Here is a 12,229-nt window from a genome sequence, read left to right as displayed (position 1 = left end):
ATCATCAGCACAGATGGAGTTCGGGTAGATCTTAAAAAGATTAAGGCTATTGTTGATTGGCCTACTCCTACGAATCTTACACATCTTAAGAGATTTCTTGATCTCTATAGGTTTTATAGGAGATTTGTTAAGGGATTTTCATAGATCACTACAGCCTTAACAGACCTTACTAGGAAAGAGGCCTTCACATGGATAGAGACAACTCATAGAAGTTTTAATCATTTTAAGAAGGTGATGTGATCATGTCTAATAATAGCTCTACCATATTTCATGAAGCCATTTGAGCTTCATTGTGATGTGTTAGGAGATAGGATTGGGATAGTCTTGATGCAGGAAGCTCCATGGAGTAAAGAGGAGCTATTCCATCTATGATTAGGAGATGTTGGCTATTATGCATGCATTGGCTAAGTTTTAGCCCTACCTAGTTGGGAGGAATTTTGTTATAAAAATTTATTACAACAAAATCAAATACTTCATGAGCTAGCGTGATCTAAATGATAGACAACAGTAGTGGATTACAAAGTTACAGGCCTGTGACTTTCACATTGAGTTTGTCAAAGGTAAGAAGAATGTGGTGGTAGATGCTTTATCTAGGAGACCTTATATTTGTGTTCTACCTGAGATCACAAGATATTGGAGAAATAAGATCATAGAAGAGTGTGTGAGGGACACTTTGGCTTCTAGAGTAATTGTAGGCACCATACATGATAATTGTTACATGGTGATGGATGGATTGATTAAGTTACAGGGTAGGATATATTTGATTCCTTCATTATAGTTTAGGGAAGTAATACTAAAGGCATTTCATGATGCACCTATAGCTGGACATCCAAGGGTGTTTAAGACCTATAGGTAGATCTGTGAGTGGTTCACATGGAAAGGGCTCACGAATGATGTTCGAAGGCATGTTAGGGAGTGTGTAGTTTGTCAGCAGAATAAGGGAGAACACATATATCATGTAGGGTTGTTACAACCTTTGCCCATTCTAGACAGGAAAAGGCAAAGTATTTCTATGGACTTCATCACTAGGTTACCATGAGTACAGGGGAAAGATTGCATCTATGTGATTGTTGACCAACTGATGAAGTATGCTCACTTATTTGCTATTCCATCCACTTACATAGCAACATAGGTGGCTGATTTTTTCTTTAGAGAGATATTCATGTCACATGGGCTACCTAGTTTTATTGTCAGTGATCAAGATAGTAAATTTATGAGTACTTTTTGGCAGGAACTATTTAGATTGTGTGGTACAGATCTTACACCTAGCACTAGTTATCATCCACAGATAAATAGGTGGATAGAGGTTGTGAATAAATGGGTCGAAGGATATCTGAGGAACTATGTGACTACACAATAGAGGGCTTGGGTCAAATGGAAACATATGGGAGAGTACTGTTATAACACCATTTATCATATGTCCATCAAAATGACTCCATTCATGGCACTATATGGTTAAGAAGCACCTAGTTTCATGGATCTAGTTTTAGGGGATAGTAGAGTGCCCAAAGAAAAACATTTCTTGCAGGATAGTTAGGATATTTTGTGAGTGCTCAAGGAAAATATACAAGTCCAAAATCAGAAAAAAAATTGTACGCTAACCAACACCAGATAGAGCACAACTTTGAGGTTGGGGATATGGTTTACCTGAGGCTACAACCATACAGACTATCATCACTCAAGAAGACTAGAGTAGAGAAGTTGAAGTCTAGGTTTTATGGCCCCTACAAAATGATTCATAGGGTGGGCAAGGTTTCTTATGAGATTGAGCTTCGAAAGGGTAGTTGGGTGCATAACGTGTTTCATGTGTCAAGACTTAAGAAAGCCATCATTTAGAGAGTTGTGCCTTCAACAAAATTGCCACCACTAGATGAGGAGGGAAAGCTTGTATTGATTCCTAAGGCTATTTTGGATACTAGGAAAAGGACTATAAAATAGGCTGATTAAAGAATATTTAGTGGAATGGAGATATTTGTTAGAGGAAGATGCTACTTGGGAGAGTGAGTAGGTGCTATAACAAATAGGACTAAGATTGCTTGAGGACAAGCAATTTCAAGGAGGGTAGACTGTAATGTCCCCATCTTTTTAGTAGCTAAGTGGAGTTCTTAGCCTTCACATGCTCCAAAGGCTAAGTGGGGCATAAGAGGAAATTAAATTAATTTCCTATAAAGTCATTAAATAAATTAAAAATTAAAAGGTGACTTTATACTTAATTAATTTAATTAATTGTTGTATTACAAGAAAGAAGCTTCTAGAGTGTGTATTAATTATTGGAAAGGGGGAAGCCTCTAGTAATTTAATTTTCTAGAAGCACAATTAATTACTGTATTGCAAGGGAGGAGTTTCTAGAGAGTGCGTTAATTATTGGAAAGGGGAAGCTTATAGTACTTGTAGTTAATTAATATTTGATTTCATTCTAGAAGGGTGTAGGGAAAGTATAAATAGAGGTGGGAGCCTCATTGTTTAGCATTGGATGATTGTGAATTGCATTTGATGAAAGCTTGGAGGTGTGAGTTAGAGATTTGGTCTTGGCATTAGAGAACATTCATCCTCTCTTGTAACATTCTAGACATCATTCACTTGGGGTTTGGCCATTGGAATACATTACTATGTATTTGGTTTTATCATTTTGAGAACTAATGTTATTTCAATAGCGATTCAATCTTCAATTTGCATAATTTCCTTCTTGATCATGTCATGTGGATTGAAACCTATGCAAAGACATTAAAATCACTTTTAGCAGTTTGTTTAGTTCTTAGGCATTTCCAGGTTGCCCATTACATACTTACAATACCTACTGCACTCTCCTAGCTAATTCTTCCATACATGGTATCATCTCAAGATGTACATGCTTTGTTTTCTCCTTCTTTTTCACATTTATAGGATAAAACCACAAGCTTCAACTTCACAAAATAACCACAAAAAGGGAAATATATTTGTTATAGCTAATTTTTCAAAAGTTCAAGAACCCTATGTATAGTAATGCTACCATCATTACTCTTTTTGAAATTGTCAAAGTTTGTGATGAGGTATATTTGTTATCTCAACTGAGTGTGGACATCTATTTAATTTGTATAAATTGGGTCCATGATAAGGCATTTAAGAAAAGAACTTCAACACTTGGTTTATTGAAACCGATAGATGCATAGAGTCACCATGGTGTTGAATGAGTGCCTTCAAAGGTTGATGGCACTGAGAAAAAAACCCAATTTCTCAGTGAATGGACCTTCAAACTAGCTAACTAGTGAACTTATGAATCTATATTTGTCCCATTAGGCATGTCAAAAACTATTTTCACAAAGGTTTGCACCCTTGTCTGATGTTTGACTTAAAGGAAACCTTGTGAAACATGGAAACTATCTCCAAGCTATCAAACTTGAACTATAAGATTGAGTCTCCAAAGAAGGTTGGCTTCCTCATTATTAGGATGCACCTAACTCTCAAAGGAAAAGGGAGAAAGGAATGCATAAAATCAAGCTACCTAATCTAGTCTAGAGGGGTGATACACCAAATAGCATGTCTAGTCTTATCTCTACCTAGGACTACATAGTTCATCAATATAATCCCAAAGTATACAGATTCAATCTTTTCTTTAACTCAACAACCACATGAAGATTAGAAACCAATAGAATTCTATAAGGAAGGAGCTTCACCCTATATCATTTAAAGGAAAAATAGATACAACATACAAGTTTAAGAATGGAAGAAAAACATTATAAGAAGGCAAGAAGATATTGTAGAATATATTAATGGAAGAAAGAGGTACATCAAAGAAGTATATTGATTCATAGGGAAAGGAAATTATAATTCTAGAGTATGCAATATAGTTGATACAGAATTAGAGAATTGACCAACCCTTTGAAAGAGTCACAAAATTTTCCTTTATAGCTTAGGTATACCTGAGATGACTACAACTAAAACCTAAAAATAAACTATTTTCTTCAAGTTGTAGAGAATACTAAATACTAATTTGAGAAATATTTGATTAGATGCAGATCCATATGAAGAAAACTTGATTTCTACATACAAACTCAGGCCCTGAAGAAACATAAATGAAAAACATAACTAGTCTAACTGGTAGATGGATAACCATGGTGGTGGTAAAAATAAAATTTGCATTTATTCACCATCAATAAGATTCTTGATAGTGTTTACAATAGTCAAGTCAAATTAATTCACAGGTCAACCTCACCACATGGCCTTATATCTTTGAAGCATTCCACTAGATCATCATATTTTCTTTAACTACCATGTCAAGCCTATGATGAATCACTTGCTCTTGTTTTCTATTTTGCAACCCTATTTATAATGTAGTATTTAAAACTAGCAACCAAGTGATCAAGGTTCCACATCTTTATTGTTGCTTTGTAGTCTGGTTAATACTTTAGGCAATTAATTGTGTACCTAGGTGACTTAAGGATTTTAACCCTTTTCAAAAATTTGATCGCATGGTCGCTCCTTCTTATTAACAATCATGCTTATTATTTGTGAATGCGTAATTGATCGGTCACAAAGTCGTGGCTTTACAAATAAATTCTGATTTCAAACATTCCTTTCTGCAAAATTCAAGACTTCCTAGGTTCACAACCTCTCTTATTTCATTAAAATCTTACCCTACAACCATGTGAGAAAAGGACTCTTGGTGCATTATTAGCCTAGTCACTGCTTCATTGTTTATCCTAGCTAATATCTCTTGAACATCATGACAACACTACTTGTTATGCTCTCTTTTCAATCTAGCCATATCACATGGTCACTGGCTTCATAGCTCTTATTCACTTCAATTACACAACTATGTAAACAAACAAATTTATACACATTATAGTCATATTTTCTAGGTTGTGGCTTATCTTGCATGTTATGACCTAACTTCTACGATTGCATGATTGGAAGTAATCCTAAATGCTTTAACCTCATTGATGCTTTACAATTTAAACATTTTACACCTACAACCATGTGAACAGAGTTTTCCTTAGGTGCCTCTAACCTACTTCACCCCTTCATTGTCATCTCAAACTCTTTGGTCTTTAAGGCTCTGACCATACGAACACAATAGTTTTCACATTCATTGCTGAAGTTTAAAGTATCCTTTCCACTTAGGTGACTGCGTGACTAAGGCCATACTAACTACTTTGCTCACTCACAATATAAAAAGTATTTAGGCACTGAACTGCCATGACTCATCAAACAAAAAGAAAGTTGGCCACTTTGCTAGCCTAATGGGAACCAAACAGGAGGGGCCAAAATGACTAGCAGGAACCCCACATTCAAAGGGTAATTTTTTCTTGTAACCAAGATTTCTTCATGATAGAATGTGTTCTTATATGCTAGGAGGGTATGGCAAATTTAGAAGCAAGTTACTCTCACTTAATCAAGGAACCATCTTTGATCAAATCAATAAACTATGAGATACCACTCTTTCACCCATGTTTGGCAAAGGGTCCTTGCAATAGGGCTAAAGGTTTGTCATTTCTCTCTAGATTCCACCATGGGGATTTTTGTCTAGTATGCCAATTATGTAACTAATTATGTGTTTCCCTACTTTTACACCTTCCAGAGATTGGATTTTTTATTGAGGAAAACAATTTTTATATTATTTATTTATAATTTTGAAATAATAATAATAAAATAGATAAAACGTAGTTTATGCTAAAGAAATAAAACAAATATAAACAAATATACCTTCTATGTTTAAAATAGAAAAACTTAAAATTTACACTACTCTAAATTCTTTGAATGCAATTTTCAATCACTTGAGACTAGTACATTACAAATTTGTTTTCTTATTTTTTAGGAAACTAAAAATAGTCATACAATAAAAAGAGATCATTTAAGCTAAGGCTAAGAAAAGGACAAACTCGAATCCAATGTATAGAAAATCATCCACATATGTTAGGGCTAAGCAAAAGTATTTAACATTCAAAAAGTAAGGAGATGTTTTGTGTACAAAAGACAAACAAAACCAATCAAAAAGGCCAAAGTAATGGTTTTCAGCAAATGATCCCATAACATACCCTATTATGTAGAAAAATAAATAAATAAACCAAAGAAAAGCTATTAATGAACCCTAGTCCTTGTTATAAAATATCACCCAAGGTTAAAGGTTACAAATAAAACAAACAATTAGAAATTTAGTCGTTCACTATATATCGTCATGTAAAATACACTATTGTAGGCCATGAAAAAAATAGAAAAAATGTGAAGTTCAAGATAGGGATGAAACCAAATCTTTTGTATAAAAAAATATTAAATTCTATTAGGGTTAAGCCAAAAAAAATTCAAGGGATAAAACTTAATAAAACTCCAACAAACTAAAGCAAGCCTGAGATAAAACAAACCTATTTTCTATGTATAGAAAATCACCCACATCACTTAGGGACCAACAAAAGTTAATAGTCAAGAGATTTACCTGTAATACACTATTTACAAGAACAAGGCTATGATAAAAATGACACCAAATCCAATGAATAGAAAATTGGAAATATTTATTAAGATGAAGGAAAAATAGTCAAACTTCACCTTAAATTTTTTTTTTTTTAAAATGGTCCTAGATTAAGAAAAACTTTGAGAACCAAAAATTATAAACAATATTTTATGAATAAAACTAATAAATGAAAAAATAAACAACCAAATATGCAAAGGCCAAGTTAAGGACGAACCCAAATTTTATGTATAGAAAATCATGCACCTCGTTGAAGACCCAGAGATTTAAAGGTTAGCATACACTATTATAAATAAAGGGTTAGCGAGATGTATTTGTAGCTTATTGTACCGAGAGGCAGTTACCATCTTTTGTGGATCTTGTCTGTCTGCATCAAGTCTCCTGTTTTGAATCCCAAAATCATCCATGGCGATGGAGGGCAAAGTGCAACTGAAGAGCTCAGACGATGTGGTGTTTGAGGTGGATCAGAGCATGGCATTTGTGTCTGGAAAAATCAGGCAAATGGTTCTGGATGCGGGCGTGGAGGGCGTCATCTCCTTGCCTTAGGTGCACAGTAGCATCCTCCAAAAGGTTATCACATATTATACATAACATGTTGAAGCTGCCAAGAATGACTTCATTCCAAAGGAGGATGTGAAAAAGTGGGATGAAGAGTTCGTGGAGGTAGATCTGTATACCTGTTTCCGTCTCGGCACGGTATGTGCCATTTTCATTTCCCTTTTGGATAATTAGGGTTTAAGAAACATAGCTGAACCTTTTTATTTTGGAAAGTTCGACGGTTCAGCCATTTTTGTGGTCGTTGCTTAGCCAACTTTTTTGTGTTTTTGAATTTCGTTTGTGGATTTTCAAAAGCTTTTAAACAATTTGTTTGGTGGCCTTGAAAATTAGGAGTGCATTATTTATGTTCGTCGAAGATAGCTAGATCTCTTGTTTTTTATTTAATGTAGACCATATGTTTAATGGGCAATTCTTTTAGGGCAATGTACTTTACAATATGTTTAATGGGCTATTCTTTTAGAGTAGTATACTTTACAATATGTTTAATGGGCACTGAGATCATTTATTATTTTCACTGAACTAAGAATTAATTAGGGTTAGTTTATATGTCTGTTAAATTGTGTGAATTGTCAGTTTTAACTGCTGTTGAAATAATGTATGTAGAATGCATTATTAAGAGCCTGCAACCTGTATTATGTAGAGTACAGAATGTAATGTTTCTGAACAACCTGCAATATGTAATTAGAATGAGAGATTAATAATTAAGATTTGGGATAATGTGTTTTGAGAGCTATGAGTAAAACATTTATATTTTAGTGTACTGTTTTTTCCAATCCATTTAGTTTACCCCGTCTTAAATCTGCATTTCTTTTAATGTCTGCAGATATGGGGTAAATATGACGAGTTCTTATTAATGTTTCTTTGCTTTGAATAGGCGGCAGATTATTAATAGGCGGTAAAAATGACGAGTTCTTATTAATCTTTCTTTGCTTTGAATAGGCGGCAGATGATCTCAAAATCAAGAACCTTTTTAATTTAATGTGTTTAACGGTAGCTGACATGCTCAGGACAAAGACCGTAGAAGAGCTACGGGCGACATATCACTGTCCTGAAGAAGAGGCGGGCAATAAGATGTGAAAATGCGGGCATGGACTTCAGAATAAATTTCGATTCACAGACAAATTGTTTTACATATAGTATTTTCGCATGGTACGGATTTTCTTATCAAATAATGACCAGAACATTGTGATATTTAAGGACCAGGTATTTGCCTGGTCTCTTCCATTTAAATAGTGTTGGTTGTAGTTCTGGGGATCGACTGATAAAGTTTCAATCAAAAGTACTCTGAGATTTTATACTATGACCGTCTTGGAAAGATAGCGATGAAATGTTTTGCAATTATAATTTGTTGGTACATTTGATATTTCAAAGGAAAATATCAAGCAAATGCAAAGTGATGCTACTTTTTCTTGTTAGCTAACTATCTTTCTATTTTCCTTGTAGCATGGTACTTTGTTTTCTTGTCAATTATCTTTATTATTATTTTATTTTTTTGTCAAGAACTTCTATATTTGATGGCATGACATTTGGTTGGATTTTTATATTTAATAATAGTTTTATAGTAGTGTGTTAAGATTGTTATGTCTTCTTGTCATTTTCATAAAATATCATGTTTCACAAGTGATAAAATATACTATTTTGTAGTTTGAGTTCAAGATTTTTGCTTCTCTTAAAAATTTATATGTTCAATATTCATCATTTAGATTTTACTAATGTCACCTAGAACATGTGTACTATAGTCTACAAATTTTTATTTATTAGTTCCGTATATAGGATTTTTCTGTATGAATTATTCTCTGATTTTTTTTTAAAGCTTTATATCTCATGAAATCTAATTTTCTATGGCACTCTTTATATTTTTGTGCTTATGTTAGAAAATGAGAGCAACTATCAGAATTTTTGTTAGAAAATGCTAGCTTCTGTCAAAATTCAAGGATAAACTAGAAAATTGTATGCATTTGTGTGTATGCTTAAAGAATAAATTATCTTTCCATAAAACTTATTAAGATCATCCTTACATTAATTGGTCAACCTAAGCATGAAAATCTAACCAATCAGATTGTTGCTATCTATTGGATGGGACTGTCCATCCTTGATCAATATGGATCATATGAAATGATCCAAGATCTGGGGATATAAATGAATTCTTTAGCATGTAATTATTTTTTATAACTATCAAATGTATTTGTAAAGTCACAATGGTTAATCCATAAACTATTAGATTTTATATTTTATTTTTGATGTATTAGATAGCAAGCAAAAGAAAGGGACCCTGGTGTACCACAAGGTTGATCAAAGTTGTGCATTATCACCCATCTATCTAACCGATACTACTTTTAAACTTCAAAAAAAGAAAAACCATTCCAGTAGCAAAATGGCTTATTATTTTTGTTATTCCAAAGGCCAAAACATTTTTTAAAAAAGATTAGGGCTAGTTGTCCGCACCTAAAGCTCTTCAAGGAGAGCCTTGAGCTAGTCCTCCACCAAGAAGCCATAAATGGAGCCATTGGTTCATTCTTGTTACCTATATTTTTCTCATCCTGGTTCATCTGATGGTAGTAGACCTTCATGAAGAATTTAGTAAGGTTTTTAACTTTTTGCAAATACCAATGTGGTTCTTTGTGAGCTCTCTAATTGAATTATCCAGCCTCTCTAGCCCTACCTTAGTATGGCTCTAACTTTGATTTCTTTATTAATTAGAAGTTGCCAAGATATTTGACTGAACTATCACATCCATTTTTCTTTATGTTTTTTCAATGCACTATATATGTTGATTTACCACAAAGAAGAGATCATTGAAAACAATAAATGAACTTTCTATATCGAAATCATAATTATATAGTAGTTCATTTATATTACAATGCTCACATTGATAAAAGCAAGAAAAAATAGAAGCACTTCAATTTTCATGTGTGAAACAACACAAACAACACCTACAGGGCAACCTAGTTTTTGCCAAAGGTGGTGCAATGCAAAGTTTTCAGGATTAACTATAGTAAAAAATAAAGTATGGTGGTGATTTCTATGGAACTTTCTTCTCTTCTCATGACATATTGGATAGTATCTCTATGTAAGAAGATGAATCCAATGTATTTAAGAGTTAGTAGAAGACATATGAGAAGCTTAGGAGCAAGATCCAAAGTGTTCAAATTCCTAAATTTAAATTTTTTAACTCATATGATTGGCTATGGATAAGTTCTCGGTGTTTGTCAAAGCTAACAAGGCCATGATGTTATACATTTTAATACATTGTATGCCTCATGTGTTTAGCCATTAGTTTTATTTTTTAATGTTGCTTAACATCCATGATTATATACATTTTTTTGTTTACCTCATAAAACACTTGTTGCAAGCAATGAAAAAGATGGCAATGACAATATTATTATATTTAGCCTTGAGTAGTGAAGTACTTGAAAGTTCATGTAGTAGATTATATAATATTGTCATGCCTAAACAACAAATATTCCAGCACTAGAAAAATATATTTCATGGGAACATATTTTTTGTTTGTATGCTCTGGATTGGGCATAAATTAGAAAAATTGTATAATCTAACTCTTGTTAGCATTAAAAAAAATACAGTGTATCAATTGAGCAAAGAAAGGGAGAAATGTAAATTATTGGCGACAGAGAAAAAAATTGAACTTTTTCAAAATGAAATAAAAAACCATGAAAAAATGATATTATTGTGTACAGAGTTGTGTACAACATAGAAGTTGTTGAAACCATGGCATATTTTGAGTTCCTCTAGCAATTTTATTGGTATGCATGCATTTAGTTTACAAAAAATTCCAAGCTAGGATTCTCTATATGAATACTATTTTCAAGGACAATGTCTATCTCAGTGATGAATGGAAATGGTGAGTAAATACATTTCAAAGATTGATTTTCACAAGCATAGACATACTGACCTACATAAAGGAAAACAATGTAACATGTTAATAGTGAGAAAGTGATGGAGAAGCCATGAACATGCCAAAGATTACAAAGATTCAAGCTTCCTAGTAGAGGAAGATGTGTTGGGAACATGGAGACAAAAAAATATAGTGAGATTCTTGGGCTACTGTGAGTTCAATGCTCATCTAAAAGTACATGCCAAATGGAAACTTGAAAAAAGTGTTGCAAAGAAAGGGGGCTTCGCAAAAAATCTTGGCCAATTGGCTTACATGATATAATATTTCTATGGGTACCATTCACAGATTATGCTATCTTCCCCATGTTTGTTTTTCCTTTGTTTTACACATAGAAGTCAATTCAAAAAAATTCTCCATGACACAAATCTTAATGCACACCTTACTAACTTTGGAGTGACAAAGCTTGTGGAGGACAATGAATCAATGTCAATTGTTACTGGTTCCTATGTTTACATTGTTCTAGGTTAGTATGTAACTTTGCAATAATCCTACACCTACAAACTACAAAGCCAAAACCCCAATAGCATAATTAATAGGATATGGGATAGATTAAGAAATGGATAGATGGTTTGGATTCTAGATTTTATTAAACAAATAGAAAACTTAACTCTCTTACTAATTTAAGTGAGACCATCAACTAAGGAAAGTTATCTTGGCAACTAGTGGTCATGCCCATTTAGTTATGCTCCTTAATGCCTGTTATAGTGTTATTTCTTCTACATTGCTAGATTTCTTTCATTTAAAGAAAAATAAAAGGAAGCCATGATGTTGAATTTTTCAAATTCTTTTTAACACAATATATTTGTACATTTAAAAGTTGCATCAAATATGGGGCTAACTTTTAGGCATGTTCTAAATCATTTTCTTATTTCAATTTTCCATAATTTTTTTTATTAGTCAAATATCTATATATAGAAATATTCACATTTATATAACACTGCTCACATTAATAAAAGAAAGAAAATCTAGAAGCACTTCAATTTTCATCTGCAAAATAACACAAACAATAGATGAAGGAAAAACAAGTTTTTGCCAATGATGGTACAAAAATTTCTCAGACTAACTAGCTTCATATCGAGTTTATTCCTATGTTCAACTTTATAGAGGTCCCTTCAGCTTCTAGGGTTTGTTTTCCTGGTGTGGGTGGTTTGACCATTTCGTATGTTGATGTGGCTACCTTTGAGGCTGGTCTTGGTGGACTTGCTAATAAGCCAGGGCTTCATGATGTGAGAAATATTAATACAACTTCAAAACTCACAACCTAACCCTAAAAATCTTCTCAGGAACAACTATTACCGAGTGTCAAAAAAATTGCT

The 12,229-nt window shown here is 33.1% G+C and overlaps 1 protein-coding gene across 1 annotated transcript; it reads left to right on the top strand.

Moving 5' to 3' along the window:
• The first annotated feature begins 6,847 nt into the window (after positions 1-6,847).
• Positions 6,848-8,077, top strand: LOC149557162 (SKP1-like protein 12). The gene is made up of 5 exons (XM_089830131.1): positions 6,848-6,970; positions 7,070-7,138; positions 7,604-7,650; positions 7,824-7,830; positions 7,940-8,077. The coding sequence occupies exons 1-5, from the start codon at positions 6,848-6,850 to the stop codon at positions 8,075-8,077; spliced, it is 384 nt and encodes a 127-aa protein (XP_089686257.1).
• The last annotated feature ends 4,152 nt before the right edge of the window (positions 8,078-12,229 follow it).

Source organism: Cupressus sempervirens, chromosome 5, assembly GCF_028749045.1.
Source record: "Cupressus sempervirens isolate cs-2001-9-10 chromosome 5, ASM2874904v1, whole genome shotgun sequence".
Lineage (NCBI taxonomy): Eukaryota > Viridiplantae > Streptophyta > Pinopsida > Cupressales > Cupressaceae > Cupressus > Cupressus sempervirens.
The sequence above is the reverse complement of the archived record's forward strand: the minus strand, read 5'-3'. Positions and strand labels throughout refer to the sequence as shown.